We start from the raw sequence: 25,718 nt of genomic DNA on the forward strand, positions 1-25,718 counted from the left end.
CGTCCTCAGACTGCCTGGTGGGGCCCAGCGTCCACCTGTGGGGACCAGGCGGCCCAGGGCAGGGTGAGCCCCTCTCTCCCCAACCCCCCACCCTGAGGCCCAGCAGCAGCAGCAGCTCCCGGCTGGCCAGCAGGGGGAGCCTACGGGCCTCGCTGTCCCTGGGCCAGGTCTCACCCTCGGGCTGGGGAGGGGGGCGGGCAGCTGCCCTCACAGACCCAGCCCATGTCTCAGGCCCCGACAGGAGAGCTGGGGGCTCTGACAGCATCTGGTCCAAAGTCCCCCTGCAGAGGCTCCCGGGTTGACCTGAAGCTCAGAGTCACGAGGCCCATCAACATCCCCTCCAGACCCGGAAGCTCCGTCACGCTGGTGGCGGCTTTCTGGACTAGCTTCCTCCAGTCACCTCCGCGTGACGGTCAATAAAATGCACAAACACCGGGATGCCTGACCTGCAGGCAGCAAAGACACAAGATCCTAGAAGCCACCAGACACTGCACAAACGCCTTCTCTTTGAGCTTCCTGCAGGTTTGGGGCCAACAGGACTCAAAACGCAAAAGAAGAGTGTTGTTTTCCTTCCCGCCCCAAATAGAACAAAATCTCAGAACTCCAGATGCGTGATGGGAATAGCTTAGGACCGGAAAACGATACCTGAGCTGTCCAGCTGTGCCGCCCATGAGCTGTGTGACCTTAGACAAGTTACTTTACCTCTCTGGACTGGCTACTGAGGCACTGGCTGCAGGCTCAGTAAGTCCCCTCCTGCTGCCCCTCCAGCCAACCATGCAGTGACCCTTCTTCCAGCTGCAGCCCGGCTGGAACTTGGTCTAAAGACTGACTGCACGTTTCAGAAGTGCCCCAGGTCATGACAAAGTGATGAGTCTGCCCTTGGGCATATCCAGGCTCTGATAGTCCGAAGGGCACGAACTGGTGAAGAAACAGAAGCTGCACTTCTGTGTGTGGACCAGCCAGCACTCTGAGGAGTTCTAAAAAGAAACCACTCGACTAAGCCTAATGTTATTGAGTCACTGTGCTCACTGTTTTCTTAGAGATTAATATTCTCTGAGTAACAAACTTCACAGTCAAGCTCTGAACTTCCGTTAGCAGTGGCTTTATCTGCTTCTTCCTCGGGACAAAAGAGTAATGATTAAATGAACCCTAAGTCAGCTTTCCACACACACTTCTGCAATGTGTTAACACTTATAAAAGTGTAAATGTGTTGAAAGCAGAGAATACCTGTGGTTTTATTCCTCACCAATGTCAGCTGAGGTCTCAAAACTCTAATTTTGCAGCAGAATTACCCGGAGTGCTGGTTAGCAGGATTCTTGGGCCCCAACCTCAGGAATCCAAAAGCTCCCCTAGGCAGAGATATAAGTGACTGTTAGCATTTCCCAATTTCTGGAGTCAAGTGGACCGCTGGGAGCTGTTTACATCACATCACATCCCTGTGCTCGAAACCCTCCCCACGGCAGCAGCCCCACCCCGACATACCTGCACGGAGGAGTGGTGGTACTCATACAGGTGGGGCCACACGTCACAAGGTGAAGCCACAGAAAAGACCTTCTCCTTCTAGACTCCTGGCTCTACCTACAAAGCTGATTCTTGAAAAGGGCAGCCTTGGGCCTGCAGCGCTTCTCGGAGGCCTGTTAACGTACACTCACTAAAAGCACTGCTTTCCAGAAGAGAAAACAAATTCAGGTTGAAAGAACGACAAGCAGCTTATCAGTAAACCACTTTTATCTAGAAAACCACTATTATCTAGAAAATAGTGCTGGTAAAGCCAGTGCTGGTAAAGCCAGCACTATTTTCTAGATAATTTTGAAAGAAGTACTTTGATCAAAGCGTATCCTTTTTTGGCTCCCAGATGAATCAGAGAGGAGACAAAATCCTGGCATTTGGATAAACATTTGGAATAAGAGAAAGACTCCCAACTTTTATACCAACTTTTTCAGTCAATCAGAGGAGGAGGGGGCTGTGGCCTTAACGCTAATTGTCCGAAATACCCAAACCTCCACACCTAACCCCACACATGGAAGGCAAAATCCTTTATCCCCAATTCAGCCATGAATAATTACACGAGAGAGAAATTAAAAATGCTTCCTTTATTACATAAAGCCAGTACTGCTACTTCTAAATTCCACTGTTTATGCATCTCTGTGTTTTTCAGTGTTACGCCTGTGATGTGAAAGGCAGTCACTTCCAGGTGTCCTCAGCGTGGCTTCCCGTGGCTGTCGGCCGTCACACCCGCTCCCTGCTTCAGACAGTCGGCAAACTACTCTAGGAAATTAAGAAGCTTGCCCAGGCCCCAGAGTAAACATAATGTTCTTCCAAACCTTACTGTACCAGAAGCAACACAGTTCTGAAGGAGACACAATTAAAGACATCTGGGTATCCCAGTCTGTCAATACACCACCTCACCATTTTCATCAACAAAGTGGATTACACTGGAGCCCAAATTTGCATTATAATTCGCTGTTACAAGACAGTGCACATTCTCCAGATTTCCAAGATGCAAGGTCACTCTCAGAACAGCCTCCCAACTAGACCAGCGAGCAGCTGCAGGTGCAGGAGCTGCTTCCTGTGTGCCAGCTACGTGCATGAAGTAGTGCTGTGCAAGATCGGTGCTGGTTCTAAGCAGTCTCCACCACACGTCTGGTAGAATCTTACGTAGTTAGTAAGTACATTAGTGCTGTTACATGTTGTGAGAATTATTTTCCATTACTCAGTTTAGCTCAACAGAGAAAAAAGAATTTGGGCCAAAATTATAACCAGATTATGACCAATTCTCTAAGCAAAAGAAACAAAGTAACTACTGAGGTTAATGAAGATGCAGTAGTTCTCTTCATGTGGCCTTGGACTGTTGTGTGAACTGCACTATTAAAAATCCTGAGCTTAACAAAAATCTTTACAAGTCAACTAATCAAAACAGGCATTTGGCCAGTAAGAATTTAATTTCACACCAATACAACTTTAGAGTTTAGATTTATTTAGGGCCATTTGCACATGTGCATGGAATAGTTTACCCTAGCAAATGACAAGACAGCTCCCCTCAGCGAGTCCCTGGCCTAAACGCATCAGCTTTACTTACATAGCGAAAGGATAACATTAAACACGGAAGCTTTCAGTTTGTGGCACCGAGTGATGGTCTACACAGGGCATCCTTCAAAAGCTACAATTAAGGATCCACCTAGCTTTTCAGCAATACAAGCCCGATTGAGGTCTTCTGGCCCATTTGCTTGACATTCATGTTTTATGCCTAGGGAGGAAAAACAACAATTCTATTTAGAATTATGGCAGTAGCTTACGTATTTCTCTAAGATATCCAACTGTTTTAAAAGACCAGTTCAAACGTGGGTGGGAAAGCCGTGGCATATACAAACCACGGAATAGCACACAGTGACGAGCAATCTGTAACCACATGCATCATCACGAATGACTCTCACAGACTAATGCTGACAAAAAGAAGCCAGACTTAATAGCGTATGTTCTAGACGGTTCCACTCGTATAACACAAAATCAGCCAGAGCTACCTTATGCTGTTAGGAGCCAGGGGACTGGTGTCCCTGGGGGGAAGAAGTAGGGGCAGTGGTGTGAGGAGGGGCACCGGGAAGGCTTCGGGGCGCTGGGGTCATTAAACCAGGAAACAACCGTAATTCACGTACGCTTTTCTACAGATGCGCTGTATTTCAACAAGTTAAAAAGCAGGTCTAGGAAGTTTTTCTTGGTTTTTGAAATATACATAAACGTATGAATTTGATGTTTTGATCGTACAGTTGATTTAGTCAACTGAATTGAGGAATAAGAGCACTTACAAATGGGATCACTTCTGCTCCAGAAAACAGGTCTCCAGTGGCACCGCACAATACATCAAGAAATCTGTCACAATTAAGACTATGTAAAATGTTTTACTGATCGCCTTCTCATCAAAATTACAACACCACACTGCACAAAAGGAGCTCAATTATGGAATCATATACAGTAGCTTCTCTGTAAACAGCTGCTCTCTTTTAAACAGCTGCATTTTCTGATTTTCCATAATTTTAAGACCATTTCTTAAGCTGCTGAAAGCACAGCAGGTCAGCTTTTGGACCACTCAGGACTGACTGGAGAAAGCCAGCGAAGGTTTCACCAGGAAAAAAGGCACCAGGGAGATGGTCTTTCACGTCAGCAGATCAAGTCCACGGAGCAGCTCCTTTACTGGAACGCACCGCAGAGCGAGGAGGAATCCACTCCGACGCCCTCTGGGGTGCCCTGTGCCAGTGCTGAAGCTAAGGGGTCACGTCAAAACACCAGTTCCCCGGCCAGTGCACACACTTCTAGGGGCAGCCCGACACCAAACCAAGCACATGAGGAGCCTGACAAGGACTGCACGATGCAGGAAAGGAAGCGAGAACTTTGTTTTCCCAAGTAAAACACGCTAGGGCAAACCCGATCTACTACAAGAATATAAAAATCAGTCACAGTAAAACAAGCAAAATGAAAATGACACTAGGCCAAGCCCTTGTGACCGCGGCTCTCCCAGCTGTCTGGAGCGGCCACAGCAGGAAGGTAGGGGGCCACCTCTTCTACTGCGCACCTCCCGTTCCCAGCTGGGAGAACCCGGCCCGTGGAGGTCACACAGCACTCAGACAACAAGCTTAGCCCTCAGCGGGCTAAGGGCACTTGCCCCATGCTCTGTCCATCATACCAACATCTCCTCCTGGCTGGAGACAGTAAGTGCGTCCAGGCCATCTCATCAGGGTCCCCAATCACCCAGCGGCAAGTCAAATATAACTGGCCAGCCCAAGGACTGAGGCCACTCTCCTCTGGACACAGATGCGTCTATAACGTAAAATCATACCATTCCAAAGAAGAGCCAGCGACAAGAGCAGCCCTTCCCATTTATGAACATTTCCTTTGTGCAACTGTGTTCTGTCAACTACATTCAGAGGTAACAGCAAATTTATTACTTAGTATGACCAGTTAGTCCCCACCTGCTACGTGAGAAACTTGACAGCATCTCAAACTAGTTTCACACCAGACTGAACAGGAGTACACACACAGTGTCGAGGGAACAGAATATCGAACACAGGCCTTTCGGCCCAGGGTGGCCTGCACAAGGCACAGACGCGCAGAAAGCTGGGTCAGCCTCCAGGGTTTTCCTCTAAACAAGCAGTGATGCCCTCCTCTGTGGCCAGGGCCCTCCAAAGAGAGTAAGGTGCTTCTTAGAACAGGCGGTCCCCGTGCCAGGGCTCACGACACCGCCGAGTACCGGAAGTCAGCTAGGCCTTACCTTGAAATTTCTTTTTGATTGCATCCTTGGAGCTTGCGTAGATCATTTTACTTTTCAGAGGTGCTAGTTCTGGAGCCCTGGATACAGAAGCGCCAAAGAAGAAAAACAGTGGTTTAGAGAAAGTTCAATTTACATCTTGTTAAACATCTGCAGCAGTGGGCAGGGAGGGTCCTCAGAATCTTCTGGGAGAGCTTCTCTAACTACACAATTTTTCCAATTCCGCTCCTTGGACCGTGGTGGCTGAGCGTATACAGAATAACTCAGGTTGACGAAGGTGGGAAAAAAGTTGAGGACCAATGATTAGAAATCAGTTAATGGCGCTAGAATAAAAGAAACAACGTTGGATAATTCACTGTATGACCCAACTGTTTTCTTGCAAATAATTGTTTTTCACTCGTATCAATAAAGGCTTGAGTTCAGGCTAATAACCACCATCTTTGTATGAGGTTTTTAATACTTTCTGGTGGAAAAGTTTCAAAATACAGAAAAGTACAGAGAATAATCTGTAAGTCAAGTATCTGCCACCCAGAATTAAGAGATGCTAGCAATTTTTGCTTCAGGTTGTTTTCTGGAAAAGAATGTATATAAAGTCCAAGTCCCCTTACTACCCCTGCCCACCCTGTCCCCTCATTCACATCTGTTCCAGCAGCAAGTTCTGACCTCAGGCACTCGTTGTCCATCTCAGTCTAACATAGTAAAACACGTCACAAGGATTTCTTTTTCTAAGCTTAATGGTAATTCAGCAATCATTATGTCTTAATTGTTAATATAACTATTATCTCATATTTACAAAATGTTTAGTGCCTCCCCCTCTTGAACGAATACTGGAAGCACAGCATACGCTTTACCATGTTCTTTACCTGCAACGTTGAAAGTAAGAGAAATACTAACAATGCACAGAAACATCTCATCTACTCAAACTGCACATCTACGAATGCATCATCTCTCACTATACACCAAACCTCAGGCCTGCCTGCACTCCACACCACCACGATTCCATTTAGCTGCCATATTTCCAGGACATTCCACAGTCATGAACACCGTGGCCCGGTGGGGCCCTCAGCTAGTCTGCCGCCCACACAGCGGGCTGAGTCTATTCCTGGGAACAAGGCGAAGGGCAGTTTCTCGGTCTCTCAGCGCATATTCCTCACAACTCTGAGGTCCAAGGAGGGAGGCAAAGCCACAACAAGGACCTCAGATGCACCAGCTACAAAAGTAAGTGGGTGCTTTTCTTATGCAAAATACGTCAGGGACAAAAAAAGCTTTAGCTGTTCTGATTTTACTCTAAACAGATCTTCAAAATACTTGAAGCAAGAGCCGTTCCCTGGGCCCTAAACAGAGCTTGTGATGGAAAACTCCTATAAGGTTTTATCTTTCTTTTAAAAAGTAATAAAGCAAAAATAAAACACTGCACGAACACTGAATCTTCGCTTCTTCATTCTACTTTTATTTTCCAAATGTTCTTTAATAAGGATGTATCATTTTCATAGTGGAAAAAAAAAAGGATAAAAATCCAGGATAAAAAATAGTGCAAATGAAGGAAATATTAACCAGTTTAAAAGCTTAAACCTTTACCTGCCATACCTGCCACTCAAGAGTAAAGCCCGGAAGAGCCAGGGCTCTAGCTGGTTTTTCACAGCTATTTTCCCAGCCCTAACACAAGGCCTGGCGTGTAGCAGAAATAGAAGTTTAAAGGATGCACCTTCATTCAACGCGCTCGGTTTAAGTCTCACTACTATCTTTATGCACTTGTGTCTGCGGCTGCCAGGCTCCTTCCACAGTGGGTGCCCAATACGCGCATCTGACCTCACCAGGTGCAGCCAGGGCTGCAAGGGACTGAGCCGTGGCCTAGGGTTACATTCCCTGAGACCTGAACTCTTTTGACTTCCCAGCCCCATGGTCCCACGTTGTTGGTGGCACACAGCTGAGAGTTAAGCCCCTCCTTGCCTTGCTGGGCTCAGGCCAGAGTCCAGAGGACACTCACGCCCCCCAAATCAGAGGCCGTTACCACTTCCCCCTTCCCCTTGGAAGCCAGAGAAGATTCTCGCTGTGTAAGAATTCCATACCAAGGAATGTACTACATACAATACAATTAAATGAGGAATATAGGGTGACTTTTAAATCAAGCTTAATCTCAAATATGAACTTACTTGAAAAGACCAGAATAACTAATTTAAACAGCCTTTTAAGGCCATGTAAATCACTTTATAGCACAGTTTCACTATTTACAACAACGCTGTCCAATAAATAGAGCTTTCTGCAGCAAAGGAAATGTTCTGTATCGGTGCTGTGCTACCTAAAAAGGTGGCCACTAGTCACATGTGGCTACTGAGCATTTGAAATGTGGTGATTCAACTGAGAAACTGAACTTCAGACTTTAATTTCAACAGCCCCAAGAGGCTAGTAGCTACCCTACTGGACAATGTGAATGCAGAGCAAATCCCAGCTGGAGGCCACGCCAGCACCAGCTTCAAAGGCCACAGAGGCACAAGTGAAGCGGGAGGCTGGTTCCTGGCAGGGCGTGTTGGAGAAGAATCTGGTGAGGTGCTAAGCTGACAATAAGAGATTAACTCTGAGATTTACAAAGGTTCAATATTTCTAACAATGCTTACCACAAAAAAAACATCAACTCCTCTTTTCTGGATTCCTTTGTTTCGAAGCTTGCATCATACAAAGCATAGCGACAATCTTTTTCAGGAAGCATTCCCACAAAATGCTTGAAAGGATCCGTTATGGTTACACCGATATCTCCAACCAAGATCTCTTTGCCTTCTTCTACAATGATGCACTTTTTGTCTGCGCTGAGACAAAAAATGACAGCTTTCTTTCTTTTCTTGATTTCTTCTGGTGTGGAGCACTTCCGAACCTTCATGTCATAAAAAATGCGACATACTTCATCAGCAACTTGCACTCCTGAGGCCTAGAATGAGAGGGGAAAAAATCATAAGGAGGCTTACAGTTTTTATCATGCCAAATACAAAACACTACGTAACTTTTGGTCCATAGACTGGCATACACTTAAATTTTTTTAGGTATATTTACCATCTAATAGGAAGACTAGAAAATTTGAGCTGCAAACACTAATTTCAGTCATTAAACTTTTAAAAAGATTACATATCTAAGCCATTCATCACTATTATGCGGGAGTAAGGGAAGATTCAGCTACAGCAGCTCCTCCAACCCTGAAACCTAGCAAACAGTGCTTCCTGGGGTGCTGAATTAGTTTCTTCTTATACAGGTTGCTCAGAGCCCTGACTGGGGTAGTCATCTCCCCAGTTTGGGTGTTAATAATACCCGAAATTCTTTTCATAACGAATAATAGATGGTCAGAGTGGCTGGGTTGAGAAAATTCCACTACTACAGCACATACTTCACTAATAAAAGAATTGAAAGATCTTTGTTCTACTAACATGTCAAAATTATATGATTAATCCAGTAACATATCAGTCACATACCTGTAAAATTTCATTTATAAAATCTCCAAGTTTTAAATTAAAATTAGAATAAATGAGACTGCTAGGAGACTAGATCTTAATCGTTCCCACCACAAGAAAAGAAATGATAATTATGTGATGTGAAAGAAGTGTTAGCTAACCTACGGTGGTAATCATATTGCAATAGATAAATGAATCAAAAATCAACACCTTGTAAACCCTAAGCTTACATAATGTTATATGTCGATTATATCTTGATTAAAAATAAATATTTACTGCTATAACAAAGAGGATAGCTTAATTTAGGATTATACTGACTACAGAAAATAACCTTTTACCATGTTATACTTGCTATTCCAAAATGAAGAAGTGGTTACATAAGATCTTGATAACCAAAGATCTAAAATCACTTTTTGATCTTTTCAACTTCTTTAAGGAATGTGCCATTTCCATTAACTTTATAATTTTTTATGCTTCATTAACTACTTTGGTTTGCATGTTAGCTTTTCTAAAGCAAGAATTATAAACTTAATAGAATTTAAATACTAAACAATGCCAAAATGTTAATGATACCCAAAATTAACATCACACCGTTTGATTAAATATAAATGCGTGTGAGATGAAAAAATAACCTGCACACTAGGAAAAAATATTTGCAAATCGTATATCCAATAAGAAACTTGCATCCAGAATATATAAAGAAACCTTATAACAACAATAAAAAAGACAACCCAATTTAAAAATGGGCAAGCAATTTGAATAGACATTTATCCAAAGAAGATTTTTAAAAAACGGTCAAGAAGCACTTGGAAAAAAATGCTCAGCACCATTAGTCATTAGGTAAGTGCACATCAACACCACAATGAAAAACTACTTCACACCCACCGGGATGGCTGTGGACAGAAACTAATGTTGGTGAGGCTGTTGAGAAACTAGGGCCCTTAAATGTTGCTGAAAGAACTACAACAATGGTGCAGCCGCTTCAGGAAACCATCTTGCAGCTCCTCAAAACATTAAACATGGAGTTAACACACAGCAACACCACTCCTCAGCGTAGACACAGGAGAAATGAAAACATATGTCCATACAAAAACCTGTGCGTGAAAGTTCATAGCAGCATTATTTCTAACCGCCAAAAAGTAGAAAGAATCCAATGTTTATCAGCTGATGAATAAACAAAATGTGGCATATCCATACAATGGAATATTATTCATCCATAACAGAATGAGGTGCTGATACCCGCTACACGACACATGAACCTTGAAAAGCACCATGCTAACTAAAGGCCCAGACATACGAGGCCACATTGCTCACAAGTCTATTCCCTGAAATGTTGAAAACAGTCAAATCCATGGACAGGAAGCAGATTAGTGGTTTCCAGTGGCAAAGGGGAGAGGGAATGCAGAGTGACTACTAGTGGGACGGGCATCTTTTTGGAGTGATGGAATGTTCTGGAATTTGACAGTGGTGATGGATGCTCAACTCTGGAAACATACTGAAAATCAGCGAACTGTACTTTATGATATGTGAATTATATCTCAATAAAGTTGTTACTTAAAAAGGCATGTAAGGGGCTTCCCTTGTGGCGCAGTGGTTGGGAGTCCGCCTGCCGATGCAGGGGATACGGGTTCGTGCCCCGGTCCGGGAAGATCCCACATGCCGCAGAGCGGCTAGGCCCGTGAGCCATGGCCGCTGAGCCTGCACGTCCAGAGCCTGTGCTCCGCAACGGGAGAGGCCGCAACAGTGAGAGGCCCGCGTACCGCAAAAAAAAAAAAAAAAAAAAAAAAAAGAAAAGAAAAGAAAAATCCATGTAAGAATTCTGGGGGTTAAAATACACAAAGATCCTAGCAGTTACTTAGTATTAAGGTAACTGGGCCACTTAATCATCTCATTGATTAAAAGAGCTCACCTCAATCCCATCTAATCTAATCTACATCTAATCATAATCCACTTCAATCCTACCTAATCTAATCCTAAATGAACATTTTACTCTAACAAAGAGGAATATATAGAAAATTAAGGCTAGAAAACTACCTCCAAAGTTACACAATCTTACCGCTTTCCCATTTTTAAAAAATACTACCTTAAACCTTCTTTTACTGCTTTAGGAGTAGTATTGTTCTGATCTTCACAGTTCATCTATGGAAAGCAAGTTAAGAATCTTTATTTTGATTTTTTGAATAGAGATGAATAAAATGTTCAAAGTGACAAAAATTAACAAGGAATTAGAAACAGACCCTAATTCCTCTAACTCCCTAGTCCATAACTGGTGATTTGTAAATGACATTTGACTAATCCATCTTTAAAAGCATGAAGGAAACATGTGAAGCCTTGAATCCAACCAATTAATATTTGAATGTATCTGTCAATATCTAAGTGAAGTATTTCAAACAACACTCAATTCCGACTTGGAAATTAAATTAATTATGTATCAGTAATTGAAAACAGAAAGTAAATGTGTATCCTGCAATCATAATGCAACTAACCTCCGTCAAATCTGGCTGTAACTTACAGGCACCTTAAAAGCCTCAGTAAGGAAGAATTTTGGCTTTTTTCTATCTGAAATGAGGAATATGGAGGTTTCTGATGAGGGGAATACTAGAGACATTTATGCTTGAGGAAACTAACACCAAAGACTGTGAAGGAGAAACTGGCAAAGACACTGGAAGCAGGAAGACTACTTCTGAGGCAACTGCCAATATCCAGAGAAAGCTCTGAACTACAGCAGTGCTGCTGAAAACAAAAACAAATCCAAGGACATTTCAAAGCAGAGCCAATACAGCTGAGAGAAACAGTACAGAAGAGCATCAAAGACGACCCTGGATGGATTCTCCAGACTGGTGACTAGAAAGACTGATGGATAAACAGAAGGGGGAGGATGGGCACAGTTTAACACGTTAATCTTGAAGAATGTGCAAGACATCTAGGTGGAGATGACCAGTTAGTAACTGGAAACAGCACAAATCTAATAGGAAGGCTCCACTTAATCGGTATTTTGGACCAAAGTCAATACCACGGAGGCATATCAACATTAAGTAGCAAAAGAGAAACAAGTCAATGGAATTAAGAAGAAATTATCAGAAGGCTAAGAAGAAAAAGTAAGAAGGGGGAAAAGACCATCCTGGAAGCCAAGAGAAAATATTTCCAGAAGGGAGGTCAGCAATACCAGAAACTGTAAAGTTCGAGAATGACTGGAAACGGACCACTGGGCTTGACGACTGGGCCTCTGAGCATTTCAGGAGACAGAGGGATGGGCAGGAATCCAGGGCAGTGGGCTGGGGATGCACAGGGAACTGAGGTACAGCAGACAGGATGGCTGATGGCGAAGGGAAGGGGAGGACTGAACGCTGACTTCCAATGCATGTAAGTTGTCTTCCACTGGGGAGATGCGGCCACACTAACAGTTTAAGAGCTTGAAGGAACAAGAGAAAGAAAGCCAAACCCTAAAGAAAAAGAAAAAAATACTAATATTGAGTACTTCTATTGTCACACACTTCTAAATCACCATTCTATGAGCTAGCTACCACTACTGCTTGCATCCTACAGATGGGGAAATTGAGGCATAGAAAGATTAAGTAACTTGGCCAGGGTCACACAGAAACTGACAGAAGAACTGAGGTTTGAACTCAGGCGATTTGGCTCCAGAGGATACTTAACCACTCAAACAACAGTCAGAATCCTAATGAGACTGACGAGATGCAGGGCACAGATGCACGAGTCAGTCTTAGGAAAGACTATGCCTTTATTCCTCTAAAATAGGAAGAGGGAGGGTAAAGGTTTAGAATAGCTATGATGGGTAGTTCCAAAGGGAATCCCCTAAGGACCAGCAAAGGGATCCGAGGACCCCACAGGTTCAGTGAGGTCAGAGAGGCAACGGTTGAGCAATCTGGCAGAAAGCAGATGCTGATGGTGGTGTTGGTGGAAAGGAAGGACTCTGCATTCTCCTGAGGTATCCACGCTCGAGATTTCCATCACCTAATCCAAAGGACTCGCACGGTGTTCAGATTTCTGCCTTTCTGAACTCACAGTCTTTACACCCAATTGCCTATCTAACATCTGCAGCTGGATGTTTCAAAGGGATCTGATGCTCAGCATGTCCAAAATCTGATACAGGTTGGTCTCCTTCTCATCAGTCTTCCTTTCCCAGTACACACCACCATCCCAGTTTCATATAAGCGCCAAACCTAAGAGACATCCTCAACAATCCTCTACCCTCACCTCACTTAGCCCTTTGAATTTCCAAGTTTTTCTCCAAAATATTCATTTCTCCCCATTTCTGTTGCCATTCTCCCAGCCCAAGCTACCACTGCCTATTACCGTAACTGTGCCAGTAACCTCTCAAGTCACTGCAGGGGAGGGAGACGAGGACATGCATGGACCCAGGAAGACCACGTTCTCCAGCCTTCCTCACAAGCTCAGCTGGGGCCACAAGACTGAGCCCTGCTCGGTGAGAGGTGGTCACCGTGACAGGAAGCACCGCCAGGCCTGGCCCTTTAAAGCTGATCTTCAAGCTCTGCCTTCCCCTGCAAAGATGACCCTGGCAGACACACCTCAAGACAGAAGAGGGCTGCCCAACCCCACTGCACTGCACGACAGAGATAAACCTTTACTCTATTATTAGGCCACTGATATTTGGCGTTTAATTTGTCATCCCAAACACAACAGACTGCTCACGCACCCTGTGATCACCTCCACTCCCCCTAATTCATCCAGTGCACTGCAGCCACAGATCTGGAACAGGAATACCATCACCGTGCGTAAAACACTTCAGTGGCGGCTTTCCACTGCTCTGCGCAGGCGTGATCCGCCCACCTCTGCAGCCCTACCTTACAGCACCCGTGCTCGGAAGTTCAGGAAGCTCACTACCGGCCTTCTGTCAGTTGTCTGCATTCAGGCTCCCTCCCGGCTCGGGGCCTCTGCTCACTGTGCCTCATTCACTCTTTACACCTCAGATCAATTTTCACTTGGAAAACAAGTTGTTTGGGCCAAAACCACTATCACGTGCTTCCATGAGATCATATGCCTCTAGCCCATAGCACTTACTACAGCCTCAATGTCCTACCTTCAAGATTACTTGACTGTCTCCCCAAAGGGGCAGTAAGCTCCTTAAGACTATATGTCTGTCTTGTTCACTTTTGTGTTCCCTTGAGGAAATCAAGAATAAATCAGACCCTCAAGGGAGTGTACTGATTAGTGGAGAAGATAAAGAGCACATATAGTGCTTCAATACTTGGTAAAACATTCACTATTCCTTGATAAACTCCAACAGAAGGGCGTTTAAAGAAGGTAGAGATCAAACTGGGGGCAGGGAGGGGATGCGGGTAAATCAAGGAGAGTTTCGTCTGGAAGGTGACTTACAGCACTCCAGAATAAGGGGGCTGAAAGGATGAAAAGACAGTTCCTGACAAACAGAACGCGGTTCGTCCAGTATGAGAGGAGGAAACCAGGATGTGGACTGGGTTCGGGGGAGAGGCCACCAACGGCAGGCCCAGGAGTCTGGAGGCACTGGGTATTTTTTGGAAAATACACGAAGCCATGCATGAGAGAGCCAGGACAGGAGGAGACTGGGGCAAGGAGACAACCTAAAGGCCACTGCGGTCAGCAAGGCCGGGGCCATGAGGCCTCCACCAGCGTGGCAGGCACAGTACAAGGAGGAGGTGGTGAGGACATCCCCTGTGCTCCACAGCCCCTGGCTGGGAAGGGAAGACAGCGAGGAAGCAGACAGAATCAAGTGTTCAGGTCAGTGACCAGGAGGCTGACTGATATCACCAAATGCTCATTTTCTCTCATCTTCCCACTGCGGTGGCTTTAGGGGCTTCGATGTTAAACAAGTACGATTTCTTTACGACTACTAACACTGTAATACTAACTTTTGCCCTTGAAAGTAATTTAAAACATGCACGAGGCAACATGTACATTAGATTCAATTGTAATGAATAAAATATGCTTGAATTTGTTAGACCTTGATTTACTTAGTATATACTTGGAATACACTTGATATGGAAGATTAAACAACTGGTGCCTAGACTCTTGATAATGATTTTTATAAAGCTGGACTAAAATAAAACCGCGAGGGCAGACTGGGAAGGCAGGGGACACCACTCCTCCAGCCCGGCGCCTCTGCCACTGCTCCTCCATGGGCTCACGGGCACCAGCAGGGCTCTTCTTCCACCTTTGACTCTGGGGGGTGAACGGGAAAGCCTGGGGTACGGACTAGTGGGATGGAAAAAAGATAAACTACTCCTTAAGTAACTACAGTTTATTAACTTTTTAGAGGCCAAAAGCAGATAACTTGATATTAAAGCACCAGAATTATGAGAGCAACAGCTCCACCCAAGCTTCCCCACTAACCAGCTGTGTCACCTCGGGCGTGTCATTTAACATCTCCTGAGTAAAGGAGTTCCTTCAACTGATTTACTTAGGGGCATGCACCAGGTCAGTAGGATCACCTGGGGATCCTGTTAAAATGCAGATTTTGCAGATTCTGATTCAGAATATCTGGGGTAGAGTCTGAGACTCTGCATTTCCAATCAGCCCCAGGTGACAATCACTAAACTGTTGCTCTAAAATTTCAAGAAACATTAAAATCTTAGCTCATTGCTATTTTACTTCTTTGCCTACAAGTTTAACTTTTATAATGAAGCAGTAGTGATAGAGTACATTATAAAAACTAATAGGCCCAAAGTCAAAGCATTTTTTGAGCCACAGACTCCTGGTAAAGCCTATGGGTCCTTTCTCAACATGGTATTTCAATCAAAATAAAAGATACAGCATTAAAAAAAAACCAATTATATTGAAATACAGTTCATCTATCATGATGGTTAAGAATTCCTGTGAGTATTAAATTCTGTGGATTTGTTATCACATTTCAATGAATCTCTTAAAAACAGTTATAACACTAATATTCAGAATCATTTGTTCACTGTGTTTTTTACCTAATAGAAAAGATCCTCTCCCATAAGTCTCAGTTTTCAGTATTTCTCTAAAATGTTAATTATTAACATTTTAACTGCTCAGCTGTCAAGAAATCCAAAGTTTATTTTTTAAAGCAAAACCAAATTCAGTTGCAATTTTAAATTTATTTCTAAAGAGTTATTTATATTCAACTGCAAAGTTTTAACAATAAAGACCATTAAAGGATACTTTGAAATAGGACCAAAATCTGCTGCACTGTTGGGAAAGAAAATCTTGAGAGCAAAAATAGATTGCTATTACAAGAGCCTTGTGATTACCTTAAAAAGATATGTTATCCACGACTTCAGTTTCTCTCTGTTCTGTACCAGTGACCACTGGAGAATAACAGTTGCTTTCAGAACTCCACCCCCATGTTAAAATAGTTGCTGTTAAATGATTCTTCACTTATTTTATCTCACGTGACTACCAGTTTTAACTTGTACCTGAAGCATAATGGATCTCAAACCTGAGTCTCCTCTGGCAGAGCTTGTGTAAAACACTGATTCAGAGATTAAATGTATAATGTACACGGAGGCACTGTCTTTATATTCAACATTCACCCAGTGTACGCTTCTTTAAATAAAGTTACTACTCACAAACAGAGGGGGAAGTAAAAGCTACAAAGACTATGAAACACTGGGTATTTTAAAGTTAAAACATCAACTCTCTCCACTTCTAGAGTAAGGGTGGTAATCTTTGAAAGAAGCTCAAGTTTTCTGATTCAATTATTGTAGACAACGGAACCAGGCCAAAAACGAAATGTGATGGCTTACAGCAGCCTACCTTTCAACAAAACTTCAGAAACAGTGGTCTATGTCTATACTACCAAACTCACGTAGGATGCCTGCTGGCTCCATAACTGATGCCAACTACACTTAACCCAATCCTCATTGGAGAAAACAGGAATGAAAGCTATTGTTTTGCCTCAGAAAATTATTAATTTTTAAAAAATTATTTTTCTAAGCTGAGCGTCTGAAACATTTGAAAGTAGAATACTGCATAGCAGACAAATACAGTTTCAAATTTACAAACACCTGGCAGAAAAAAATGGCATTAATTAGGTCCTTTCTCAACCTACCAACTCTTAAACACCCACCATAACTGCTAATCAAAGGAGTTGGGGAGTTTAAATGGGTTCACAATTATCCTTTATTTACACCATGCCTTGCACAAGGGCCAAGAGAATCAGAAAATTACTGACTACAGAATATTTAGGCTTTTGGCTACTACAACTGGTGCCTCTGAGCAATAATGATCACACAACAAATAAAATGAGAGTGACAAGTACTTCAGGGACATTTTTACATGTAAGATTTAAGAACCTCACAGATCCTGTGTCAAGATGGGAGGCAGAATACATACATTTAATTTATCTCCCTACCAAAAAGCCACTGAGAGTTCAAATAAGAATGAATGAAATTAGTTTGAGAAGCATTTAGGTCTCTAGATCCCGTCCTGAACTCCACTCTGCCGCCACCCCACTCCCTGGAATACTAGAGGTTATTCTCTGGGTAAACAGTATGTCTTTCTGGCTTAGTTATCATACTGAAAACAGGAAAATAGGTGGCCATATGCAAATGATGCTAAGACACTCCACCTCCAACACCACCTTGAAGCTGTGCTGAACAACAGAACTTTCTGTGATGATACAAATGTTCTCTGTCTGCACTGTCCAATATGGCAGCCACTACCACACACGGCTACTGAGCACATGAAATATGGCTAATACAACTGAGGATTTTAAATAGTTTAACATAAAATAACACATAAAATTAACTCACTATGTACCAAAATAGTATATATTGGGTAGACAAATCTATAAAACATATTACGTAGTTTTCTACCTTGGAAAAACACTATACTATTTAGCGTTATGGATGCCTCCTGTCCTCAGGAACCACCGTTACTATACTATGCAGTAAAATAATGTCCCCAAGGGCAAGGATTTCAACTCCAGTTTACTGTAATAATTATGGCCAACTATTTCTGGAGGTAAGGAAGCAATCTTGGGGGGATAAGAGACTTATAATAGACTCTTTTTTTGGCACGGGGATATTCTGAGTGTTAATTTGGAAGAGTCAAAACAACCAGACAGCTTAAAATTTTTATTTGAAACAGTAATTTCTACCTGTCCTCTGACGACCGCAACTACAGATTTAAAAAACATACTGACATTTGATGTATCTCTCTCCTTTCTTCCCGTGACTATTAAATGGATGAACAGCAAAGATATGAAGAACACAAAGGATGAGAACGGTCTTCTTTAACAGTCAAGATTGAGTCACACCACCTCTTACCATTATCCTCCGCACAACTATCAGCTACAGGTATGAAGCAAAGGTCACAAGGATGAAAACTGGGGCCTGCTGTGGGGCGAACTAACAGGCTCTGCCTTAAAATCTGTCCCTGCCCAGTAAGTAAAGATCACTCAGGCAAGCACACAGCAAATCCTCCATCCCTTGATAAGCCCAAAATGTCCACAGCTGCTGAGTAGTTTTCTAGACCGTGCCTGGCCAAGGGGGCCAAGAAAGAGCTAAATTAAGCCCCTGCTCCACTAGCCGAGAGGCGCCTCTGCAGGGCTGCGAAGCTGGCAGCAGCGCCATCTGCCTGCCTCCTGGGGCTGCGCCACCGAGGGAAGCGCCGTTCTGTCGTTTGCGCAGTCACTACACAGGCCAGCAGCGAGCCAGAAAATGTTCCTAGTTAACCCTCTGCCCTGATACACTAGCTCATCCCCCAAAGCCAGGGTGACTAAACTGTTAAATTTACAGCCAATTTCCACTTGTAGAAGTCCTTCATTCACCTCACAGCAAAGTACAGACAATGTCCTTGAGACAGCCTATGTAGACCAAACAGCAACTCTCTACTAGCTGCATGTTAATGTTTAGAGTTCCACGAAAACCATTTTATGGTTACACCTTACTTGGTAAGGAAAAAAACTCATTCAATAACCTAAATTCTAGGAACCACCACCCACAGAAAAAAAACCGCCACCAAAAGAAAAATAACTTACAGAAAAATCATCTCAACAGCCAAAATAGATTAGATAGAATAAAGGCCCAGTTGCTAAACATCTGTCTCACTCCGATTGTATGCAATCTTATTTACAGACAGTCTTACTAGGTGTAACAGGTTCCCCACCTGCTGGGAGGCTGAGGCAGGGAGTCAGAAAGGCAGGGCAGGAACAATAAGGAGTTCCATAAACCTGACGGAGAAAGTAACAGCCCCCATTTCTCCCCCCACCCGCCTCAAATCTAGATAGAAAAATGGGAGGGGGTCCGAGCAACCAAGGGATAGAAGCACACTGGCAAAAAGTCCTAGGTCTTTCCTGTTTTCTTTCAAGTGCCCAATTTCCTTCAGGATAAAATCCATGCCAAGCACTTTATGCCCTATCTTTCCAGCTTCCTTTCCCACTTCTCCCTGACGTGCACCCCGTAATTCCAGTCATGCACGACCTCTAGGATTCCCTGAATACACCACATTCTCTAGTGATACTTCACCTTCCTCCTCTGCCGCCGGCCAAGTCCTTCAGGGCTCAGCTCAGGCCTCCCCTCTGGGAAGGAAATGCTTACTTGGCCTCTCAACCACCATATGCTAACACAGAGGACGATTATTTCCATCACAGAATCATCAACGACTGTGATGAACTTTCTATTGGGTGTCTCATTCTCTAGACTGTGCTCCTTAAGGGCAAGAACTAACAGTATCATTTTTTCTCCAACCCTATACTACCTAAGAAATATCACCTACTTTATAAGGTTTTGAAAAATGATTATCCCTTAAAATTTTTATGAAATGTTGTATTTTTCCCCATTCTTTATGGTACAATTCTTCAGTTTACACCAAGGAAAATACTACATCTCAAAACTTTAGGGTTTTCTGAAAGAAACAAAGCGAAAAACTTCTAAGCAATTTTTATTGATCTCCACAGAATATTTTGGTCCTGATCAGACCTGCTATTATTTTCTTTTTCCTAAAAATACAGAACTTCAGACCTCTGACATACTGTTTGCATATATTTATAATGTTTATCTTTTAGATTCCTCATAACTGACAAAAACAACTTGTAAAGAAGGAAAATTTTTACATCATTTGATTTTATAAGGACAACTCACTGCATATCACATCATGGAACCATGAATGTACTTGCGATGATGATGAAACTGAAAGACATTTTTTTTGAGCTATAACTGACACAGCATTGTTAGGTCACAACAACATACCTATTGTTTCAAGTGTACAACATAATGATTCAGTATTTGTATACACTGTGAGATGATCACCATAATAAGTCTAGTTAGCATCCATCACCACACGTCGTTACAATTTTCCTTCTTGTGATGAGAACTTTTAAGATCTACTCTTTTAGCAACTTTCAAATATACAATAAGTACTATTACAATATTATAGTCACCATGCTGTACATCACATCCCCAGAACTTATTTATTTTATAATAGAAGTTTGTACCTTTTGACCACCTTCACCCATTTTGCCCACCACCCTGCCTCTGGCAACCACCAATTTGTTCTCTTTATCTATGAGTTTGGGTTTTTTTCTTTAGATTCCACATATAATTGAGATCATAAGGTATTTGTCTTCCTCTGTTTGACTTATTTCACTTAGCTTAATGCCTTCAAGCTACATCCATGTTGCTGCAAGTGGCAAAATCTCCTTTTTTATGGCTAAATAATATTCCATTTATGTATTTATATATGTGTGCACATTTTCTTTATTCACTTAACCATCAATGAACACTTAGGTTGCTTCTATGCCTTGGCTATTGTAAATAATGTTGCAATGAACAAGGGGTTGCATACATCTTTTATTCCTTTGCATAAATACCCAGAAGTGGAGCTGATGGATCATACGGTAGTTCTTTAATTTTTAATTAAATTAAAAAATCAGTATGAGGAATCTTCATACTGATTTCCATAATGGCTGAACCAATTTACATTCCCCCCAATAGTGCACAAGGGTTCCCTTTTCTTCACATCCTCACCAACACTTGTTATTTCTGTCTTTTTTATAATTGACATTCTAATGCATATATGGTCAATTAATTTATGTCAAAGGAGCCAAGAATAAAAAGTTGACCCTTGAACACCTTGGGGGTTAGGGGTACTGACCCTCTGCACAACTGAAAATCTGCATATAATTTTATAGTCAGCCCTCCAAGTCCATGGTTCCGCATTGGTGGATTCAACCAACCACGGATCGTGTAGTACTACAGCACATATTTACTGAAAAAATCCACCTCTAAGTGGACCTGTGCAGTTCAAACCCATGCTATTCAAGGGTCAACTGTACAATGGGAAAGGACAATCTCTTTTAATAAATGGTTTTGGGAAAAGTGGACAGCCACGTACAGAAGAATGACACTGGACCGCTATCTTATAGCATAAGGAAATTAACTCAAAAAATGGATTAAAGACTTGAATGGAAGATATGAAATTGCAAATCTCCTAAAATAAAACACAGATGGTAAGCTCTTCGACATAGGTCTTGGTGATGATTTTTCTGGATCTGACTCCAAAAACCAAAAGCAACAAAAGCAAAAATCAGTAAGTGGAACTATATCAAATGAAAACACTTCTGCACAGCAAAGAAAACCATCAACAAAATGAAAAGGCAATCTATTGAATGGGAGAAAATGTTTGCAAATCAGGTATCTGATAAGGTACATATCCAAAATATGTAAAGAACTCACTCACATACAACTCAGTAACAACAAAAAAAATTCAATTAAAAAATGAGCAGAGGCTCTGAATACACATTTTTCCAAAGACATAAAGATGGCCAAGAAGTACGTGAAAAGGTGCTCAACATCACTAATCATCAGGGAAACAATCAAAACCACAATGAGACATCACCTCAACTCTTGGTATCTTTATCAATGCCCTCTGCCTAACACATACACACAATCCCCCATCTACCCGGAACCGAAGCTGTTTAATAAATGTTTATTTAATCAACGTAAGTTTTCTACTTAATATTCTGTTCTAAAGGTCACAAATATACACTTTTTATTTCTAAAACTGATATGTAAGCATCACTTAATTTCAGAATAAATGCTAGATAAGAGACATTAATGTATACAGTATTCAAAATGCAAAGAGTATGACCTTTAAGAAGTCAATATCCCATAAAACAAACTGACACATTTCAAAATTTCTGCAATCCCCTCCCCTGTTAAATAGCCATTTGATTCTGCAGTTGAAAAAATTTTAAAAGCACTACTTAATAATAAGATATATCTATTAGTGGTTTTATCCAAGGTGGAGAGAATGACTGTTTCAAGCACTTATTAATATTAGGGGGAAAAAGATCTCCACAATATTTTGCCTCACCTTTCACTAAGATAGGAAACGAAGAATACATTCCTAAACTGGGGAATGGAATACTGTTTGCAACAAAAGGAACAAACTGCTGATGTACAAATACCTTATCCTAAGTGAAAGGAACCCAGACTCAAAGGTTATGACTGCACAATTCCATTTATATGATACTCGTGCAAAGGTGAAAGAAACTACAGGGACAAAGAACAGATCAGTGAGTCAGCTCTACACACCACCAGTCCCTCCCATCAGGAAACTTGCATAAGCCTCTTAGATAGCCTCATCCACCAGAGGGCAGACAGAAGAAGTAAGAAGAACTACAATCCTGCAGCCTGTGGAACAAAAACCACATTCACAGAAAGACAGACAAGATGAAAAGGCAGAGAGCTATGTACCAGATGAAGGAACAAGATAAAACCCCAGAAAAACAACTAAATGAAATAGAGATAGGCAACCTTCCAGAAAAAGGATTCAGAATAATGATAGTGAAGATGATCCAGGGGGCTTCCCTGGTGGCGCAGTGGTTGGGAGTCCACCTGCCCATGCAGGGGGCGCGGGTTCGTGCCCCGGTCCAGGAGGATCCCGCGTGCCGCCGAGCAGCTGGGCCCGTGAGCCATGGCCGCTGGGCCTACGCGTCTGGAGCCTGTGCTCCGCGACAGGAGAGGCCACGGCAGTGAGAGGCCAGCGTACCGGGAAAAAAAAAAAAAAAAGTGATCCAGGACCTCGGAAAAAGAATGGAGGCAAAGATTGAGTAGATGCAAGAAATGTTTAACAAAGATCTAGAAGAATTAAAAACAAACAGAGATGAACAATGCAATAACTGAAATGAAAACTACACTAGAAGGAATCAATAGCAGAATAACTGAGGCAGAAGAACGGGTAAGTGGCCTGGAAGACAGAATGGTGGAATTCACTGCTGCGGAACAGAATAAAGAAAAAAGAATGAAAAGAAATGAAGACAGCCTAAGAGACCTCTAGGACAACATTAAACTCAACAACATTCGCATTATAGGGGTCACAGAAGGAGAAGAGAGAGAGAAAGGACCAGAGAAAATATTTCAAGAGATTATAGTCGAAAACTTCCCTAACATGGGAAAGGAAATAGCCACCCAAGTCCAGGAAGTGCAGCAAGTCCCATACAGGATAAACCCAAGGAGAAACACGCCGAGGCACACAGTAATCAAATTGGCAAACATTAAAGACAAAGAAAACTTATTGAAAGCAGCAAGGGAAAAATGAAAAATAACATACAAGGGAACTCCCATAAGGTTAACAGCTGATTTCTCAGCAGAAACTCTACAAGCCCGAACGGAGTGGCATGATACACTGAAAGTGATGAAAGGGAAGAACCTACAACCAAGATTACTCTACCTGGCAAGGATCTCATTCAGATTCGATGGAGAAATCAAAAGCTTTACAGACAAGCAAAAGCTAAGAGAATTCAGCACCACCAAACCAGCTCCACAACAAATGCTAAAGGAACTTCTCTAAGTGGGAAACACAAGAGAAGAAAAGGACGTACAAAAACAAACCCAAAACAATTAAGAAAATGGTCATAGGAACATACATATTGATAATTACCTTAAATGTGAATGGATTAAATGTTCCAACCAAAAGACACAGGCTTCCTGAATGGATACAAAAACAAGACCCATATATATGCTGTCTACAAGAGACCCACTTCAGACATAGGGACACATTCAGACTGAAAGTGAGGGGTTGGAAAAAGATATTCCATGCAAATGGAAATCAAAAGAAAGCTGGAGTAGCAATACTCATATCAGATAAATAGACTTTAAAAAAAAGAATGTTACAAGAGATAAGGAATGACACTACATAATGATCAAGGGATCAATCCAAGAAGGTAAAACAACTATAAATATATATGCACCAAACACAGGAGCACCTCAATACATAAGGCAACTGCTAACAGCTATAAAAGAGGAAATCAACAGTAACACAATAATAGTGGGGGACTTTTAACACCTCACTTACACCAATGGACAGATCATCCAAAATGAAAATAAATAAGGAAACAGAAGCTTTAAATGACACAATAGACCAGATAGATTTAATTGATATTTATAGGACATTCCATCCAAAAACAGCAGATTACACTTCCTTCTCAAGTGCACACGGAACATTCTCCAGGATAGATCACATCTTGGGTCACAAATCAAGCCTCAGTAAATTTAAGAAAACTGAAATCATATCAAGCATCTTTTCTGGCCACAACGCTATGAGATTAGATATGAATTACAGGGAAAAAAACATAAAAAACACAAACAAATGGAGGCTAAACAATATGTTACTAAATACCAAGAGATCACTGAAGAAATCAAAGAGGAAATCAAAAAATACCTAGAGACAAATGACAATGAAAACACGACGATCCAAAACCTATGAGATGCAGCAAAAGTAGTTCTAAGAGGGAAGTTTATAGCTATACAAGCCTACCTCAAGAAACAAGAAAAATCTCAAATAAACAATCTAAATTTACACCTAAAGCAATTAGAGAAAGAAGAACAAACAAAACCCAAAGTTAGCAGAAGGAAAGAAATCATAAAGATCAGAGCAGAAATAAACAAAATAGAAACAAAGAAAACAACAGCAAAAATCAATAAAACGAAAAGCTGGTTCTTTGAGAAGATAAACAAAATTGATAAACCATTAGCCAGACTCATCAAGAAAAAGAGGAGAGGACTGAAATCAATAAAATTAGAAATGAAACAGGAGAAGTTACAACAGACACCACAGAAATACAAAGCATCCTAAGAGACTACTACAAGCAACTCTATGCCAATAAAGTGGACAACCTGGAAGAAATGGACAAATTGTTAGAAAGGTATAACCTTCCAAGACTGAACCAGGAAGAAATAGAAAATATGAACAGACCAATCACAAGTAATGAAATTGAAACTGTGATTAACAATCTTCCAACAAACAAACGTCCAGGACCAGATGGCTTCACAGGTGAATTCTATCAAACATTTAGAGAAGAGATAACACCCATCCTTCTCAAACTCTTCCAAAAAATTGCAGAGGAAGGAACACACCCAAACTCATTCTATGAGGCCACCATCACCCTGATACCAAAACCAGACAAAGATACTACAAAAAAAGAAAATTACAGACCAATATCATTGATGAATATAGATGCAAAAATCCTCAACAAAATACTAGCAAACCGAATCCAACAACACACTGAAAGGATCGTACACCATGATCAAGTGGGATTTATCCCAGGGATGCAAGGATTCTTCAATATACACAAATCAATCAATGTGATACACCATATTAACAAATTGAAGAATAAAAACCATATGATCATCTCAATAGATGGCAGAAAAAGCTTTTGGCAATATTCAACACCCATTTATGATAAAAACTCTCCAGAAAGTGGGCATAGAGGGAACCTACCTCAACATAATAAAGGCCATATATGACAAACCCACAGCAAACATCATTCTCAATGGTGAAAAACTGAAAGCATTTCCTCTAAGATCAGGAACAAGACAAGGATGTCCACTCTCACCACTATTATTCAACATAGTTTTGGAAGTCCTAGCCACAGCAATCAGAGAAGAATAACAAATAAAAAGAATACAAATTGGAAAAGAAGAAGTAAAACTGTCACTGTCTGCAAATGACATGACACTATACATACAGAATCCTAAAGATGTCATCAGAAAACTACTAGAGCTAATCAATGAATTTGGTAAAGTTGCAGGATA

At 41.9% G+C, this 25,718-nt stretch overlaps 1 protein-coding gene across 1 annotated transcript in view; it reads right to left on the reverse strand.

Moving 5' to 3' along the window:
- Nucleotides 1-2,074: 2,074 nt before the first annotated feature.
- DSTN (destrin, actin depolymerizing factor) overlaps nt 2,075-25,718 on the reverse strand; it is a 37,401-nt gene continuing 13,757 nt past the window's right edge. Inside the window, exons 2-4 of the mRNA XM_049700149.1 lie at nt 7,876-8,183; nt 5,264-5,340; nt 2,075-3,247 (exon numbers count right to left, since the gene is read on the reverse strand). Coding sequence (XP_049556106.1) covers nt 3,138-3,247; nt 5,264-5,340; nt 7,876-8,183 — 495 coding nt within the window. The 3' untranslated portion in view covers nt 2,075-3,137. The remainder of the gene's footprint in view (nt 3,248-5,263; nt 5,341-7,875; nt 8,184-25,718) is intronic.

This window comes from Orcinus orca, chromosome 16 (genome assembly GCF_937001465.1).
Source record: "Orcinus orca chromosome 16, mOrcOrc1.1, whole genome shotgun sequence".
In the NCBI taxonomy this organism is placed as follows: domain Eukaryota; kingdom Metazoa; phylum Chordata; class Mammalia; order Artiodactyla; family Delphinidae; genus Orcinus; species Orcinus orca.